The sequence below is a fragment of the Salvelinus namaycush genome, chromosome 14 (assembly GCF_016432855.1).
Source record: "Salvelinus namaycush isolate Seneca chromosome 14, SaNama_1.0, whole genome shotgun sequence".
Classification (NCBI taxonomy): Eukaryota; Metazoa; Chordata; class Actinopteri; order Salmoniformes; family Salmonidae; genus Salvelinus; species Salvelinus namaycush.
The window spans coordinates 3522121-3543924 of NC_052320.1; the positions used below are offsets into that span (position 1 = coordinate 3522121).

Below are 21804 nucleotides of genomic sequence, written 5' to 3' on the forward strand. Positions count from 1 at the left end.
AATGTTATTAAACAGTTCTGTTCCGGAACGGTATAGTTCACTTTCGTTCCCGGTTGTGATTATGTTCCTTGAAAAATGTCATTATTTTCCAGTTTTCAGTTCTGTTCCCTGAACCGGTTCCAACCTCTGGTATGTATGTACAGTGTGTGTGTGTGTGTGTGTGTGTGTGTGTGTGTGTGTGTGTGTGTGTGTGTGTGTGTGTGTGTGTGTGTGTGTGTGTGTGTGTGTGTGTGTGTGTGTGTGTACATGCAGTATACTGTATGTGTGTGTATGTACATATATGTGTCTTTCAGAGGGGTTGGGTTAAAAGCGGAAGTCAAATTTCGGTTGAACCTTGTGTGCAATTGACCAATAAAGGGATCTTAAGCTATTGTGCAGCCTACTGAATGAAGAATCACTGCAGTCTGTCTCTGTTCAGCGCACAGTTTGGAGGATACATTAGTACTGTACCGTATGAGGATATTGAAATGTAGTAAGTTTGGAGGATACATTAGTACTGTACTGTATGAGGATATTGAAATGTAGTCAGTTTGGAGGATACATTAGTACTGTACCGTATGAGGATATTGAAATGTAGTCAGTTTGGAGGATACATTAGTACTGTACCGTATGAGGATATTGAAATGTAGTCAGTTTGGAGGATACATTAGTACTGTACCGTATGAGGATATTGAGATGTAGTCAGTTTGGAGGATACATTAGTACTGTACCGTATGAGGATATTGAAATGTAGTCAGTTTGGAGGATACATTAGCACTGTACCGTATGAGGATATTGAAATGTAGTCAGTTTGGAGGATACATTAGTACTGTACTGTATGTGGATATTGAGATGTAGTCAGTTTGGAGGATACATTAGCACTGTACCGTATGAGGATATTGAAATGTAGTCAGTTTGGAGGATACATTAGCACTGTAATGTATGTGGATATTGAGATGTAGTCAGTTTGGAGGATACATTAGTACTGTACCGTATGAGGATATTGAAATGTAGTCAGTTTGGAGGATACATTAGTACTGTACCGTATGTGGATATCGAAATGTAGTCAGTTTGGAGGATACATTAGTACTGTACCGTATGTGGATATTGAAATGTAGTCAGTTTGGAGGATACATTAGCACTGTACCGTATGAGGATATTGAAATGTAGTCAGTTTGGAGGATACATTAGCACTGTACTGTATGAGGATATTGAAATGTAGTCAGTTTGGAGGATACATTAGCACTGTACTGTATGAGGATATTGAAATGTAGTCAGTTTGGAGGATACATTAGCACTGTACTGTATGAGGATATTGAAATGTAGTCAGTTTGGAGGATACATTAGTACTGTACTGTATGAGGATATTGAAATGTAGTCAGTTTGGAGGATACATTAGCACTGTACCGTATGTGGATATTGAAATGTAGTCAGTTTGGAGGATACATTAGTACTGTACTGTATGAGGATACTGAAATGTAGTCAGTTTGGAGGATACATTAGCACTGTACTGTATGAGGATATTGAAATGTAGTCAGTTTGGAGGATACATTAGCACTGTACTGTATGAGGATATTGAGATGTAGTCAGTTTGGAGGATACATTAGTACTGTACTGTATGAGGATATTGAAATGTAGTCAGTTTGGAGGATACATTAGTACTGTACTGTATGAGGATATTGAAATGTAGTCAGTTTGGAGGATACATTAGTACTGTACTGTATGAGGATATTGAAATGTGTCAGTTTGGAGGATACATTAGTACTGTACTGTATGAGGATATTGAAATGTAGTCAGTTTGGAGGATACATTAGTACTGTACTGTATGGATATTGAAATGTAGTCAGTTTGGAGGATACATTAGTACTGTACTGTATGAGGATATTGAAATGTAGTCAGTTTGGAGGATCATTAGTACTGTACCGTATGTGGATATTGAAATGTAGTCAGTTTGGAGGATACATTAGTACTGTACCGTATGAGGATATTGAGATGTAGTCAGTTTGGAGGATACATTAGTACTGTACGTATGAGGATATTGAAATGTAGTCAGTTTGGAGGATACATTAGCACTGTACCGTATGAGGATATTGAAATGTAGTCAGTTTGGAGGATACATTAGTACTGTACCGTATGTGGATATTGAGATGTGTCAGTTGGAGGATACATTAGACTGTACGTATGAGGATATTGAAATGTAGTCAGTTTGGAGGATACATTAGCACTGTAATGTATGTGGATATTGAGATGTAGTCAGTTTGGAGGATACATTAGTACTGTACTGTATGAGGATATTGAAATGTAGTCAGTTTGGAGGATACATTAGCACTGTACCGTATGTGGATATTGAAATGTAGTCAGTTTGGAGGATACATTAGTACTGTACTGTATGAGGATATTGAAATGTAGTCAGTTTGGAGGATACATTAGCACTGTACTGTATGAGGATATTGAAATGTAGTCAGTTTGGAGGATACATTAGCACTGTACTGTATGAGGATATTGAGATGTAGTCAGTTTGGAGGATACATTAGTACTGTACTGTATGAGGATATTGAAATGTAGTCAGTTTGAGGATACATTAGTACTGTACTGTATGAGGATATTGAAATGTAGTCAGTTTGGAGGATCATTAGTACTGTACTGATGAGGATATTGAAATGTAGTCAGTTTGGAGGATACATTAGTACTGTACTGTATGAGGATATTGAAATGTAGTCAGTTTGGAGGATACATTAGTACTGTACTGTATGTGGATATTGAAATGTAGTCAGTTTGGAGGATACATTAGTACTGTACTGTATGAGGATATTGAAATGTAGTCAGTTTGGAGGATACATTAGTACTGTACCGTATGAGGATATTGAAATGTAGTCAGTTTGGAGGATACATTAGTACTGTACCGTATGAGGATATTGAGATGTAGTCAGTTTGGAGGATACATTAGTACTGTACCGTATGAGGATATTGAAATGTAGTCAGTTTGGAGGATACATTAGCACTGTACCGTATGAGGATATTGAAATGTAGTCAGTTTGGAGGATACATTAGTACTGTACCGTATGTGGATATTGAGATGTAGTCAGTTTGGAGGATACATTAGCACTGTACGTATGAGGATATTGAAATGTAGTCAGTTTGGAGGATACATTAGCACTGTAATGTATGTGGATATTGAGATGTAGTCAGTTTGGAGGATACATTAGTACTGTACCGTATGAGGATATTGAAAAGTAGTCAGTTTGGAGGATACATTAGTACTGTACCGTATGTGGATATCGAAATGTAGTCAGTTTGGAGGATACATTAGTACTGTACCGTATGTGGATATTGAAATGTAGTCAGTTTGGAGGATACATTAGCACTGTACCGTATGAGGAATTGAAATGTAGTCAGTTTGGAGGATACATTAGCACTGTACTGTATGAGGATATTGAAATGTAGTCAGTTTGGAGGATACATTAGCACTGTACTGTATGAGGATATTGAAATGTAGTCAGTTTGGAGGATACATTAGTACTGTACTTGTATGAGGATATTGAAATGTAGTCAGTTTGGAGGATACATTAGCACTGTACCGTATGTGGATATTGAAATGTAGTCAGTTTGGAGGATACATTAGTTACTGTACTGTTGAGGATATTGAAATGTAGTCAGTTTGGAGGATACATTAGCACTGTACTGTATGAGGATATTGAAATGTAGTCAGTTGGAGGATACATTAGCACTGTACTGTATGAGGATATTGAAATGTAGTCAGTTTGGAGGATACATAGTACTGTACTGTATGAGGATATTGAAATGTAGTCAGTTTGGAGGATACATTAGTACTGTACTGTATGAGGATATTGAAATGTAGTCAGTTTGGAGGATACATTAGTACTGTACTGTATGAGGATATTGAGATGTAGTCAGTTTGGAGGATACATTAGTACTGTACTGTATGTGGATATTGAAATGTAGTCAGTTTGGAGGATACATTAGTACTGTACTGTATGAGGATATTGAGATGTAGTCAGTTTGGAGGATACATTAGTACTGTACTGTATGAGGATATTGAGATGTAGTCAGTTTGGAGGATACATTAGTACTGTACTGTATGTGGATATTGAAATGTAGTCAGTTTGGAGGATACATTAGTACTGTACTGTATGAGGATATTGAAATGTAGTCAGTTTGGAGGATACATTAGTACTGTACTGTATGTGGATATTGAAATGTAGTCAGTTTGGAGGATACATTAGTACTGTACTGTATGTGGATATTGAAATGTAGTCAGTTTGGAGGATACATTAGCACTGTACTGTATGAGGATATTGAGATGTATTCAGTTTGGAGGATACATTAGTACTGTACGTATGTGGATATTGAAATGTAGTCAGTTGGAGGATACATTAGCACTGTATGTATGAGGATATTGAGAGATTCAGTTTGGAGGATACATAGTATGTACCGTATGTGGATATTGAAATGTAGTCAGTTTGGAGGATACATTAGCACGTACGTATGAGGATATTGAAATGTAGTCAGTTTGGAGGATACATTAGTACTGTACCGTATGTGGATATTGAAATGTAGTCAGTTTGGAGGATACATTAGACTGTACCGTATGAGGATATTGAAATGTAGTCAGTTTGGAGGATACATTAGCACTGTACTGTATGAGGATATTGAAATGTAGTCAGTTTGGAGATACATTAGTACTGTACCTATGTGGATATTGAGATGTAGTCAGTTTGGAGGATACATTAGCACTGTACCGTATGAGGATATTGAAATGTAGTCAGTTTGGAGGATACATTAGCACTGTAATGTATGTGGATATTGAGATGTAGTCAGTTTGGAGGATACTTAGTACTGTACCGTATGAGGATATGAAAAGTAGTCAGTTTGGAGGATACATTAGTACTGTACCGTATGTGGATATCGAAATGTATCAGTTTGGAGGATACATTAGTACTGTACCGTTGTGGATATTGAAATGTAGTCAGTTTGGAGGATACATTAGCACTGTACGTATGAGGATATTGAAATGTAGTCAGTTTGGAGGATACATTAGCACTGTACCGTATGAGGATATTGAAATGTAGTCAGTTTGGAGGATACATTAGCACTGTACTGTATGAGGATATTGAAATGTAGTCAGTTTGGAGGATACATTAGCACTGTACTGTATGAGGATATTGAAATGTAGTCAGTTTGGAGGATACATTAGTACTGTACTGTATGAGGATATTGAAATGTAGTCAGTTGGAGGATACATTAGCACTGTACCGTATGTGGATATTGAAATGTAGTCAGTTTGGAGGATACATTAGTACTGTACTGTATGAGGATATTGAAATGTAGTCAGTTTGGAGGATACATTAGCACTGTACTGTATGAGGATATTGAAATGTAGTCAGTTTGGAGGATACATTAGCACTGTACTGTATGAGGATATTGAAATGTAGTCAGTTTGGAGGATACATTGTACTGTACTGTATGAGGATTTGAATGTAGTCAGTTTGGAGGATACATTAGTACTGTACTGTATGAGGATATTGAAATGTAGTCAGTTTGGAGGATACTAGTACTGTACTGTATGAGGATATTGAAATGTAGTCAGTTTGGAGGATACATTAGTACTGTACTGTATGTGGATATTGAAATGTAGTCAGTTTGGAGGATACATTAGTACTGTACTGTATGAGGATATTGAGATGTAGTCAGTTTGGAGGATACATTAGTACTGTACTGTATGAGGATATTGAAATGTAGTCAGTTTGGAGGATACATTAGTACTGTACTGTATGTGGATATTGAAATGTAGTCAGTTTGGAGGATACATTAGTACTGTACTGTATGAGGATATGAAATGTAGTCAGTTTGGAGGATACATTAGTACTGTAATGTATGAGGATATTGAAATGTAGTCAGTTTGGAGGATACATTAGTACTGTACTGTATGTGGATATTGAAATGTAGTCAGTTTGGAGGATACATTAGCACTGTACTGTATGAGGATATTGAGATGTATTCAGTTTGGAGGATACATTAGTACTGTACCGTATGTGGATATTGAAATGTAGTCAGTTTGGAGGATACATTAGCACTGTACTGTATGAGGATATTGAGATGTATTCAGTTTGGAGGATACATTAGTACTGTACCGTATGTGGATATTGAAATGTAGTCAGTTTGGAGGATACATTAGCACTGTACTGTATGAGGATATTGAAATGTAGTCAGTTTGGAGGATACATTAGTACTGTACCGTATGTGGATATTGAAATGTAGTCAGTTTGGAGGATACATTAGCACTGTACCGTATGAGGATATTGAAATGTAGTCAGTTTGGAGGATACATTAGCACTGTACTGTATGAGGATATTGAAATGTAGTCAGTTTGGAGGTACATTAGCACTGTACTGTATGAGGATATTGAAATGTAGTCAGTTTGGAGGATACATTAGCACTGTACTGTATGAGGATATTGAATGTAGTCAGTTTGGAGGATACATTAGCACTGTACTGTATGAGGATATTGAAATGTAGTCAGTTTGGAGGATACATTAGTACTGTACTGTATGAGGATATTGAAATGTAGTCAGTTTGGAGGATACATTAGCACTGTACCGTATGTGGATATTGAAATGTAGTCAGTTTGGAGGATACATTAGTACTGTAATGTATGAGGATATTGAAATGTAGTCAGTTTGGAGGATACATTAGCACTGTACTGTATGAGGATATTGAAATGTAGTCAGTTTGGAGGATACATTAGCACTGTATGTATGAGGATATTGAAATGTAGTCAGTTTGGAGGATACATTAGTACTGTACTGTATGAGGATATTGAAATGTAGTCAGTTTGGAGGTACATTAGTACTGTACTGTATGAGGATATGAAATGTAGTCAGTTTGGAGGATACATTAGTACTTGTACTGTATGGGATATTGAAATGTAGTCAGTTTGGAGGATACATTAGTACTGTACGTATGTGGATATGAAATGTAGTCAGTTTGGAGGATACATTGTACTGTACTGTATGAGGATATTGAAATGTAGTCAGTTTGGAGGATACATTAGTACGTACTGTATGTGGATATTGGATGTAGTCAGTTTGGAGGATACATTAGTACTGTACTGTATGTGGATATTGAAATGTAGTCAGTTTGGAGGATACATTAGCACTGTACTGTATGAGGATATTGAGATGTATTCAGTTTGGAGGATACATTAGTACTGTACCGTATGTGGATATTGAAATGTAGTCAGTTTGGAGGATACATTAGCACTGTACTGTATGAGGATATTGAAATGTAGACAGTTTGGAGGATACATTAGTACTGTACCGTATGAGGATATTGAAATGTAGTCAGTTTGGAGGATACATTAGCACTGTACTGTATGAGGATATTGAGATGTATTCAGTTTGGAGGATACATTAGTACTGTACTGTATGAGGATTTGAAATGTAGTCAGTTTGAGGATACATTAGTACTGTACCGTATGAGGATATTGAAATGTAGTCAGTTTGGAGGATACATTAGTACTGTACCGTATGAGGATATTGAATGTAGTCAGTTTGGAGGATACATTAGCACTGTACCGTATGAGGATATTGAAATGTAGTCAGTTTGGAGGATACATTAGTACTGTACTGTATGAGGATATTGAAATGTAGTCAGTTTGGAGGATACATTAGTACTGTACTGTATGTGGATATTGAAATGTAGTCAGTTTGGAGGATACATTAGTACTGTACCGTATGTGGATATTGAGATGTAGTCAGTTTGGAGGATACATTAGTACTGTACGTATGTGGATATTGAGATGTAGTCAGTGGAGGATACATTAGTACTGTACCGTATGTGGATATTGAATGTAGTCAGTTTGGAGGATACATTAGTACTGTACTGTATGAGGATATTGAGATGTAGTCAGTTTGGAGGATACATTAGTACTGTATGTATGAGGATATTGAGATGTAGTCAGTTTGGAGGAACATTAGTACTGTACTGTATGTGGATATTGAAATGTAGTCAGTTGGAGGATACATTAGTACTGTACTGTATGTGGATATTGAATGTAGTCAGTTTGGAGGATACATTAGTACTGTACTGTATGAGGATATTGAGATGTAGTCAGTTTGGAGGATACATTAGTACTGTACTGTATGAGGATATTGAGATGTAGTCAGTTTGGAGGATACATTAGTACTGTACTGTATGTGGATATTGAAATGTAGTCAGTTTGGAGGATACATTAGTACTGTACTGTATGAGGATATTGAGATGTAGTCAGTTTGGAGGATACATTAGTACTGTACTGTATGAGGATATTGAGATGTAGTCAGTTTGGAGGATACATTAGTACTGTACCGTATGTGGATATTGAGATGTAGTCAGTTTGGAGGATACATTAGTACTGTACCGTATGTGGATATTGAGATGTAGTCAGTTTGGAGGATACATTAGTACTGTACCGTATGTGGATATTGAGATGTAGTCAGTTTGGAGGATACATTAGTACTGTACTGTATGAGGATATTGAGATGTAGTCAGTTTGGAGGATACATTAGTACTGTACTGTATGAGGATATGGAGATGTAGTCAGTTTGGAGGATACATTAGTACTGTACTGTATGAGGATATTGAGAATGTAGTCAGTTTGGAGGATACATTAGTACTGTAATGTATGGGATATTGAAGATAGTCAGTTTGGAGGATACATTAGTACTGTACTGTATGAGGATATTGAGATGTAGTCAGTTTGGAGGATACATTAGTACTGTACTGTATGAGGATATTGAGATGTAGTCAGTTTGGAGGATACATTAGCACTGTACTGTATGAGGATATTGAAATGTAGTCAGTTTGGAGAATACATTAGCACTGTACTGTATGAGGATATTGAAATGTAGTCAGTTTGGAGGATACATTAGTACTGTACTGTATGAGGATATTGAAATGTAGTCAGTTTGGAGGATACATTAGTACTGTACTGTATGAGGATATTGAGATGTAGTCAGTTTGGAGGATACATTATACTGGACTGATGAGGATATATGAGATGTAGTCAGTTTGGAGGATACATTAGCACTGTACTGTATGAGGATATTGAAATGTAGTCAGTGGAGATACATTAGACTGTACTGTATGAGGATATTGAAATGAGTCAGTTTGGAGGATACATTGTAAGTACTGTATGAGGATATTGAAATGTAGTCAGTTTGGAGGATATATTAGTACTGTACTGTATGAGGATATTGAGATGTAGTCAGTTTGGAGGATACATTAGTACTGTACCGTATGTGGATATTGACATGTAGTCAGTTTGGAGGATACATTAGTACTGTACCGTATGAGGATATTGAGATGTAGTCAGTTTGGAGGATACATTAGTACTGTACTGTATGAGGATATTGAGATGTAGTCAAGTTTGGAGGATACATTAGTACTGTACTGTATGTGGATATTGAAATGTAGTCAGTTTGGAGGATACATGTATACTGTACTGTATGTGGTATTGAGATGTAGTCAGTGTGGAGGATACATTAGTAACTGTATGTGGATATTGAGATGTAGTCAGTTTGGAGGATACATTAGTACTGTACTGTATGAGGATATTGAGATGTAGTCAGTTTGGAGGATACATTAGTACTGTACTGTATGTGGATATTGAAATGTAGTCAGTTTGGAGGATACATTAGTACTGTACTGTATGAGGATATTGAGATGTAGTCAGTTTGGAGGATACATTAGTACTGTACTGTATGAGGATATTGAGATGTAGTCAGTTTGGAGGATACATTAGTACTGTACTGTATGAGGATATTGAGATGTAGTCAGTTTGGAGGATACATTAGTACTGTACTGTATGAGGATATTGAGATGTAGTCAGTTTGGAGGATACATTAGTACTGTACTGTATGAGGATATTGAGATGTAGTCAGTTTGGAGGATACATTAGTACTGTACTGTATGAGGATATTGAGATGTAGTCAGTTTGGAGGATACATTAGCACTGTACTGTATGAGATATTGAAATGTAGTCAGTTTGGAGGATACATTAGACTGTACGTATGTGGATATTGAAATGTGTTCAGTTTGGAGGATACATAGTACTGTACTGTATGAGGATATTTGAAATGTAGTCAGTTTGGAGATACTATAGTACTGTACTGTATGTGGATATTGAAATGTAGTCAGTTTGGAGGATACATTAGTACTGTACGTATGTGGATATGAGATGTAGTCAGTTTGGAGGATACATTATTACTGTAACGTATGTGGATATTGGATGTAGTCAGTCCCCCCTCTGGCAGCGACCTACATTAGTCCCCCCCTTATTAAAATCCCCCCATGGCCTCAGTATTGTTTTTGTCCATACACTACCCCCCAAATGTGACATGCTTCCTCTTTTGTATGTGTGTGTACAGCTGACCTCCCCCAGCTCTCTCTCTCCCCCCCGTATTATTATTTTTTCATGTTCATCGTGTGTTGGAGGTATGAGCAGAGAGGTCTCCAAACGAACATGTCAATATCCCTACCGTACAGTGGCTAATGTATCCTCCAAAAACTGACTACATCTATATCCCATACGGTACAAGCTAATGTATCCTCAAAATGACTACATCTCAATATCCACATACGGTACAGTACTAATGTATCCTCCAACTGACTACATTTCAATATCCACATACAGTACAGTACTAATGTATCCTCCAAACTGACTACATTTCAATATCCTCATACGTAAAGTAACTATGTATCCTCCAAACTGAATACATCTCAATATCCAATACAGTACAGTGCTAATGTATCCTCCAAACGACTACATTTCAATATCCACTCATACAGTACAGTGCTAATGTATCCTCCAAACTGAATACATCTCAAATCATCATACAGTACAGTGCTAATGTATCCTCCAAACTGACTACATCTCAATATCCCATACATACAGTCTAAGTGTATCCTCCAAACTGACTACATCTCATATCTACATACAGTACAGTACTAATGTATCTCTCCAAACTGACTACATCTCATATCCTAATACAGTACAGTACTAATGTATCCTCCAAACTGACTACATCTTCATATCCACATACAGTACAGTACTAATGTATCCTCCAAACTGACTACATCTCATATCCTCATACAGTACAGTACTAATGTATCCTCCAAACTGACTACATCTCAATATCACATTACGACAGTACTAATGTATCCTCCAAACTGACTACATCTCAATATCCTCATACAGTACAGTACTAATGTATCCTCCAAACTGACTACATCTCAATATCCTCATACGTACAGTACTAATGTATCCTCCAACTGACTACATCTCAATATCCATCATACAGTACAGTACTAATGTATCCTCCAAACTGACTACATTTCAATATCCCCTACAGTACAGTACTAATGTATCCTCCAAACTGACTACATCTCAATATCCATCATACAGTACAGTACTAATGTATCCTCCAAACTGACTACATTTCAATATCCTCATACGGTACAGTACTAAGGTATCCTCCAAACTGACACATCTCAATATCCCATACAGTACAGTATACTATGTATCCTCCAAACTGACTACATCTCAATATCCTCATACGTTACAGTACTAATGTAATCCTCCAAACTGACTACATTTCAATATCCTCATACAGGTACAGTACTCAATGTATCCTCCAAACTGACTACATTTCATATCCTCATACAGTACAGTGCTAATGTATCCTCCAAACTGACTACATTCAATATCCTCATACAGGACAGTGCTAATGTATCTCTCCAAACTGACTACATCTCAATATCCTCATACGGTACAGTTAATGTATCCTCCAAACTGACTACATCTCAATATCCTCATACAGTACATACTAATGTATCCTCCAAACTGACCTACCATTTCAATATCCCATACCAGTACAGTACTAATGTACTCCTCCAAACTGACTACATTTCAATATCTACATACAGTACAGTCAATGTATTCTCCAAACTGACTACATTTCAATATCCTCATACAGTACAGTATAATGTATCCTCCAAACTGACTACATCTCAATATCCCATACGTACAGTACTAATGTATCCTCAACAAAACTGATACATCTCAATATCCTCATACAGTACAGTCTAATGTATCCTCCAAACTGCTACATCTCAATATCCCATACAGTACAGTACTAATGTATCCTCCAAAACTGAATACATCTCATACCCTCATACAGTACAGTACTAATGTATCCTCCAAATGACTACATCTCAATATCCTCATACGTGTACAGTAGCTAATTGTATCTCCAAACTGACTACATCTCAATATCCTCATACAGTACAGTACAATGTATCCTCCAAAAACTGACTACATCTCAATATCCATACGTACAGTACAATGTACTCCCTCCAAAACTGACTACATCTCAATATCCCATACGGTACAGTACATAATGTATCCTCCAAACGACTACATCTCAATATCACATACGGTACAGTAACTAATGTATCCTCCAAACTGAACTAAAACTTTCAATATCCACATACGGTACAGTACTAATGATCCTCCAAACTGATACATCTCAATATCCTCATACAGTACAGTACTATAATGTATCCTCCAAATGACTACATTTCATATCCACATACAGTACAGTATATGTATCCTCCAAACTGAATACATCTCATATCCTTACATACAGTACAGTACTAATGTATCATCCAAACTGATCTACATCTCAATATCCTCATACGTACAGTACTAATGTATCCTCCAAACTGACTACATGCCAATACCACATACAGTACAGTACTAATGTATCCTCCAAACGACTACATTTCAATATCCTCATACGTACAGTACAATGTATCCTCCAAACTGACCACATCTCAATATCCATCAAGGTACAGCTCACTAATGTATCCCCAAATGACTACATTCAAATCCATACATCAGTACGTACTAATATCCTCCAAACGACTACATGTCATATCCATACGTACAGTACTAATGTATCCTCCAAAAACCGACTACATCCAATATCACATACGTACAGTACTATGTATCCTCCACAAACTGACTACATTCAATATCCACATACAGTACAGTACTAATGTATCCCCAAACTGACATAATTTCAAATCCACATACAGTACAGTACTAATGTATCCTCAAACTGACTACATTCAATATCCTATACAGTACAGTCTAATGTATCCCTCCAAACTGAATACATTTCAATATCCTCATACAGTACAGTCTAATGATCTCCAAACTGACTACATTTCATATCCTCATACGTACAGTACTAATGTATCCTCCAAACTGACTACATTCAATATCCTCATACGAGTACAGTACTAATGTATCCTCAAACTGACTACATTTCATATCCTCATACAGTACAGTACTAATGTATCCTCCAAACTGACTACATCTCATATCCATACAGTACAGTGCTAATGTATCCTCCAAACTGACTACATTTCAAATTCCTCATACGGTACAGTCTAATGTATCCTCCAAACTGCTAAATCTTCACATATCCTCATACACGTACAGTCTAATGTATCCTCCAAACTGACTACATTTCAATATCCACATACGGTACAGTACTAATGTATCCTCCAAACTGACTACTCTTCAATATCTCATACAGGTACAGTGCTAATGTATCCTCCAAACTGACTACATCTCAATATTCCACATACAGTACAAGTCTAATGTATCCTCCAAACTGACTACATTTCAATATCTATACGTACAGTACTAATGTATCCTCCAAACTGACTACATTTCAATATCCTCATACGTACCTACTAATGTATCCTCCAAACTGACTACATTTCAATATCCACATACGTAGTACAGTACTAATGTATCTCCAAACTGACTACATTTCAATATCCTCATACAGTACAGTACTAATGTATCCTCCAAACTGACTACATTCATATCCTCATACAGACAGTACAATGTATCCTCCAAACTGACTACATTTCAATATCCTCATACAGTACAGTACTATGTATCCTCCAAACTGATACATTTCAATATCCTCATACAGTACAGTCTAATGTATCCTCAAACTGATACATTTCAATATCCTCATACAGTCCAGTCTAATGTATCCTCCAACTGAACTACATTTCAATATCCTCATCAGACAGTACTAAGTATTCCCCAACTGACACATTTCTATCCACATAAGGTACAGTGACTAATGTATCTCCAAACTGACTACATTTCAATATCCTCATACAGTACAGTACTAATGTATCCTCCAACTGACTACATTTCAATATCTCATACAGTACAGTGCTAATGTATCCTCCAAACTGACTACATTCAATATCCTCATACAGTCAGTCAATGATCCTCCAAACTGACACATTCAATATCCCTCATACAGTACAGTGCTAATGTATCCTCCAAACGATGACATTTCAATATCCTCATCACGTACAGTGCTAATGATCCTCCAAACTGACTACATTTCAATATCCTCATACGTACAGTGCTAATGTATCCTCCAAACTGACTACATTTTCAATATCCACATACGTACAGTACTAATGTATCCTCCAAACTGAACTACATTTCAATATCCTCATACAGATAATACAGTGCTAATGTATCCTCCAAACTGACTACATTTCATATCCATACGTACAGTCTAATGTATCCTCCAAACTGAGACATACTCAATATCACATACAGTGTCAGCTAAGTATCCTCCAAACTGACTAACATTTCAATATCCTCATACGGTACAGTACTAATGTATCTCCAAACTGAATACATCTCAATATCCTCATACGTACAGTCTAATGTATCCTCCAAACTGACCTACATTCAATATCCTCATACGTACAGTACTAATGTATCCTCCAAACTGACTACATTCAATATCCCATACAGTACAGTACTAATGTATCCTCCAAACTGACTAATTTCAATATCCACATACAGTACAGTACTAATGTTCCTCCAAAACTGACTACATTTCAAATACCTCATACGTACAGTACTAATGTATCCTCCAAACTGACTACATTTCAATATCCTCATACAGTACAGTACTAATGTATCCTCCAAACTGACTACATCTCAATATCCTCATACAGTAAAGTAATAATGTATCCTCCAAATGACTACATTTCAATATCCACATACAGTAAGTACTAATGTCTCCTCCAAACTGACTACATCTCAATATCCTAACAGTAAGTACTAATGTCCTCCAAACTGACTACATTTCAATATCCATAACAGTTACAGTACGTCATGTATCCTCCAAACTGACTACATTTCAATATCCTCATACAGTACAGTACTAATGTATCCTCCAAACTGACTACATTTCAATATCCTCATACAGTACAGGCTAATGTATCCTCCAAATGACTACATTTCAATATCCTCATACAGACAGTGCTAATGTATCCTCCAAACTGACTACATTTCAATTCCTCATACAGTACAGTACTAATGTATCCTCCAAAAATGACTACATTTCAATATCCACATACGTACAGTATGTAAGTATCCTCCAAACTGACTACATTTCAATATCCTCATACAGTACAGTACTAATGTATCCTCCAAACTGACTACATTCAATATCCTCAATACGTACAGTGCTAATGTATCCTCCAAAACTGACTACATTTCAATATCCTCAACAGTACAGTCTAATGTATCTCCAAACTGATACCTTTCAATATCCTACATACGGTACAGTGACTACATGTATTCCTCCCCAAAATCTGACTACATTTCAATATCCTCATACGGTACAGTCTAATGATCCTCCAAAACTGACTACATTTCAATATCCACATTACTGGTACAGTAGCTAATGTATACTCCAAAACTGACTACATTTCAATCCCATACAGGTACAGTACTAATGTATCCTCCAAAAACTGACTACTTTCAATATCCTCATACGTACAGTACTAATGTATCCTCCAAAACTGACTACATTCAATATCCCATACTACAGTGCTAATGTATCTCCAAAATGACTACATTTTCAATATCCATACGTACAGTCTAATGTATCCTCCAAAACTGACACATCTCAATATCCCATACGGTACAGTACTAATGTATCCCCAAACTGACTACATTTCAATATCCTCATACGTACAGTCTAATGTATCCTCCAAACTGACTACATTTCAAGTATCCATCCGGTACAGTGCTATGTATCCTCAAACGACTACATTTCAATATCACATACGTACAGTACTAATGTATCCCCAAACTGACTACATTCAATATCCTATACAGTACAGTGCTAATGTATCCTCCAAACTGACTACATTCAAATCCACTACGGTTACAGTACTAATGTATCCTCAAAACTGACATACTTTCAATATACTCATACAGTACAGTCTAATGCTGTCCTCCAAACTGACTACATTTCAATACTCATACAGGTACAGTACTAATGTTCCTCCAAACTGACATAAATTCAAATATACCCATACAGTGACAGTAACGCTATGTATCCTCCAAAACTGACACATTTCATATCCCATTCAGTACACGTACAATGTATCCTCCAACGATTGAATCTCAATATCCACATACAGTACAGTACTAATGTATCTCCCAAACTGATACATCTTCAGATCCTCCGCATACAGTACAGTAAATGGTATCCTCCAAACTGATACATATCAATATCCCTACAGTACAGTACTAATGTATCCTCCAAACTGACTACATTTCAAATACTCCTCATACAGTTTTTAAGTACTTTATTGTTATTTCCTCCAAACTGACTAATCTTCAATATCCTCATACAGTTACAGTACTAATGTATCCTCAAAACGATAATCTTACTCATACATCTATCAAGTATCCTCAACTATACAGCAACTCAACAGTAAGGCTAATGTACCTCCAAACTGACTACATTTCAATTATCACTCATACAAGTACATGTACTAATTATCCTCCAAATGGACTAATTTCAATATCCCTCATACACGTACAGTTAATGTATCCTCCAAACTGACTAACCATTTCAAATATCCATCATACAGTACAGTAGCTAATGTATCTCCAAACTGGACTACATTTTCAATCCATCCCTACAGTTCAGCTAATGTATCCTCCAAACTGGACTACATTTCCCCCAATATCTCATACAGTACAGTCTAATTGTATCCTCCAAAAACTGACTACATCTCAATATCCACATACAGTACAGTACTAATGTATCCTCCCAAACTGACTACATTTCAATACCACTATACAGTTACAGTGCTAATGTATCCTCCAAAACGGATAATCTCAATATCCTTCATACAGTACAAGTACTAATGTATCCTCCAAAATGCACTACATTCTCAATATCCTCATAAGTCAGTACTAATGTATCCTCCCAAACTGACTACATTCAATACCCAATACAGTCATACTAAAGATCCTAAAGTATCCAATCCTCAAACGTGACTAATTTTCACTAATACATCAAATCCATACGGTTACAGTAGCTAATGTATCCTCCAAATGACTACATTCAATATACACTACGGTACAGTACTAATGTATCCTCCAAACTGACTTACATCTCATACTTACTTGCTTACCCCCCATTTAACAGTGTACTGTATCTCGAACTGTCTATCCTCCAATAACTCAGACGTATTGATACTATCATTCAAATCCTCATACAGGTACAGTACTAAGTATCCTCAACAATGACTAATTTCAATGATCTACATACATTACAGTGCTAAGTATCCTCCCAAACTGACTACATTCAATATCACTCATACGTACAGTACTAATGTATCCTCCAAAGACTACATCTCAATATCACACATACAGTGTACAGTACTAATGTATCCTCAAACTGCATACATTTCAATTATCCTCATACAGGTTAAGTACTAATGTATCCTCCAAACGGACAAGTTCAATATCCCATCACGGTACAGTACTAATGTATCCTCCAATACTGATACATTCTCATATCCACATACGGTACAGTACTAATGTATCCTCCAAACTGACTACATTTCAATTCTCATACGTACAGTACTAAGTATCCTCCAAATGACTCATTTCAATATCCTCATACAGTACAGTACTAATGTATCCTCCAAAACTGATACATGTCAATATCCCATACAGTCAGTACTAATGTATCCTCCAAAACTGATCCATTTCAAATATCCTCATAATGTACAGTACTAATTGTATCCTTACCAAACTGGACACATTTCAATACCTCCGGTACAGATATACCAACTATCAGATCCCATACTAAGTGAGTATCCTCCAAAACTGACTACATCCTTTCAATATCTGCAACAGTTAAAGTACTAAGATCCTCCAAACTGACTACATCTCAATTACACTCATACAGATACAGTTACTAATGTATCCTCCAAATGGACTACATAATCAATATCCACATACAGTACAGTATCTAATGTATCCTCCAAACTGACTACAATCTCAATATCCTCCTACAGTACAGTCTAATGGTACTCCTCCAAATCTGAATTACATTTCAATACTCATTACAGTACATGTACTAATGTATCCTCAAAAACTGATACATTCTAATACTCATACAACGTTAACAGTGTAATGATCCTCCAAACTGACTACATTCAATATCCTCATAACAGTACAGTACTAAGTATCACTCCAAACTGACTACATCTCAAAGTGTATCAGCTGGGTATAATCTCTCTTATATTGTATCAGCTGGGTATTATACATCTCTCTTTATGTAGTGTATCAGCTGGGTATTATAACATCTCTCTTTATGTAGTGTATCAGCTGGGTATTATAACATCTCTCTTTATGTAGTGTATCAGATGGGTATTATAACATCTCTCTTTATGTAGTGTATCAGCTGGGTATTATAACATCTCTCTTTATGTAGTGTATCAGCTAGGTATTATAACATCTCTCTTTATGTAGTGTATCTTATGTTCATAAGAATGGAAGTCAGGGTGTCTGATGTTGTTTGTTGAACTTAACAGAAAGCATATATACATTGATGTTAAGTAGTTGTGTAGCTCAACTAATGAGTGACTTAAACGTGGTACTGGAGCTAACTTAACCAGGACCGTATTATGTTTCCATTACAGGTGCTGCCTCCTTTACTCCTTATGCTGGTCATCTACACAGAGATCTTCTACATGATCCACAAGCAGCTCAACAAGAAGGTGAGGTGACCAGCCCTCCTTCTCCCATCTATGTAGCCTGGCCCCACATCTGTTTGTACTATCTCGTCAAACATGATAATTCCATAAGGAGTTGGCAAAAGAAGAATCAGGCTAGCACCTACACTACCATCTATAACAGACTGGCACCTAGATTACCATCTATAACAGACTGGCACCTACATTACCATCTATAACAGATTGGCACCTACATTACCATCTATAACAGACTGGCACCTACACTACCATCTATAACAGACTGGCACCTAGATTACCATCTATAACAGACTGGCACCTACATTACCATCTATAACAGATTGGCACCTACATTACCATCTATAACAGACTGGCACCTACATTACCATCTATAACAGACTGGCACCTACGTTACCATCTATAACAGACTGGCACCTACGTTACCATCTATAACAGACTGGCACCTACGTTACCATCTATAACAGACTGGCACCTACGCTACCATCTATAACAGACTGGCACCTACGTTACCATCTATAACAGACTGGCACCTACATTACCATCTATAACAGACTGGCACCTACATTACCATCTATAACAGACTGGCACCTACGTTACCATCTATAACAGACTGGCACCTACATTACCATCTATAACAGACTGGCACCTACATTACCATCTATAACAGACTGGCACCTACGTTACCATCTATAACAGACTGGCACCTACATTACCATCTATAACAGACTGGCACCTACACTACCATCTATAACAGACTAGCACCTACACTACCATCTATAACAGACTGGCACCTACATTACCATCTATAACAGACTGGCACCTACGTTACCATCTATAACAGACTGGCACCTACATTACCATCTATAACAGACTGGCACCTACACTACCATCTATAACAGACTAGCACCTACATTACCATCTATAACAGACTGGCACCTACGTTACCATCTATAACAGACTGGCACCTACATTACCATCTATAACAGACTGGCACCTACGCTACCATCTATAACAGACTGGCACCTACGTTACCATCTATAACAGACTGGCACCTACATTACCATCTATAACAGACTAGCACCTACACTACCATCTATAACAGACTGGCACCTACATTACCATCTATAACAGACTGGCACCTACGTTACCATCTATAACAGACTGGCACCTACATTACCATCTATAACAGACTGGCACCTACATTACCATCTATAACAGACTGGCACCTACATTACCATCTATAACAGACTAGCACCTACACTACCATCTATAACAGACTGGCACCTACGTTACCATCTATAACAGACTGACACCTACATTACCATCTATAACAGACTGGCACCTACACTACCATCTATAACAGACTGGCACCTACGTTACCATCTATAACAGACTGGCACCTACATTACCATCTATAACAGACTGGCACCTACATTACCATCTATAACAGACTGGCACCTACACTACCATCTATAACAGACTGGCACCTACACTACAATCTATAACAGACTGGCACCTACACTACAATCTATAACAGACTGGCACCTACATTACCATCTACAGCAGGGGGAATTATTTCCCTGAGTGTCTTGGTAAAATACCTATCGTAATGATTATTAATTTATAATCACAAGAATACTAAATCAAGATAATATTTCTTCTTACAGGCTTGTACCATCAGCCACACCGACCCCAACAAGTACTACGACAAGGAACTCAAACTGGCCAAGTCGCTGGCCCTGGTCCTCTTCCTGTTCGCCATCAGCTGGCTTCCCCTCCACATCATCAACTGCATCACGTTGTTCTGTCCGACCTGCGACAAACCCTTGTTCCTGATCTACATCGCCATATTACTCACGCACGGCAACTCAGCCGTCAACCCCATCGTCTACGCCTTCCGCATCAAGAAGTTTCGCGACGCTTTTCTGAAGATCTGGAAGCAGTACTTCTGTTGTAAGGACGTACCCGCCATTTTGAACCAGCCTAGTGAGAAGGATCGTAAGGAGAAGGAGAACCAGAATGGGAACGGGAATCCTAATCCGATCGGGGACTCACCGCCAGCTCCTTCGCCATCACAAGAAGGGCAGCAGCTTCCACTAGAGCAGATGGTTAAGCAGCAGCTGCCACAGTCTCACGATGATGCCGACCCACAGCAGAAACCGCCGATGGAGCACAACAATATCTAACTATCCCCGGAAGAAAGGGAGTTTCTACATTGACGTGTTCAGAATCCCTTTGAGTTCCTATGTTTTTGGAGATGACTAGAGGTTGTTTGACAGGAGTCAGAGGCAACCCGATAGTAGTCGTTCCCGAATGTGAGGCAACCAATGGAGGAGGAGTGTGGAAAAACATTTCATCAGTTTACTTTTTTGTACCTTGCACCTGCACCTGGATGTGACTGGATGTTTGTGTATACTACTTTGAAAGGAGTGTGACATGGTACCTACTGAATGGAAGGATTCTGGAGCAGTGTTAGGCGACTTGCAGCTTAAGGATCCATCTTACAGACTGTGAAATCAAATTTTAACATTCATGTGGAGGTGTATTTGAGTTTGAGGCAGGGGGGGGGGGGGGGGGGGACATTGAAAATTAGTATTAGGGTTTATACGGTAAAAACAC

General features: G+C 37.5%; 1 protein-coding gene across 1 annotated transcript in view; it reads left to right on the plus strand.

The window, feature by feature from the left end:
• The window catches only part of adora1b (adenosine A1 receptor b), a 47415-nt gene extending 26044 nt beyond the window's left edge, over positions 1-21371 (plus strand). The window contains exons 4-5 of the mRNA XM_039008685.1: positions 19114-19196; positions 20867-21371. Of these exons, the coding sequence (XP_038864613.1) occupies positions 19114-19196; positions 20867-21371 (588 nt within the window). The remainder of the gene's footprint in view (positions 1-19113; positions 19197-20866) is intronic.
• The last annotated feature ends 433 nt before the right edge of the window (positions 21372-21804 follow it).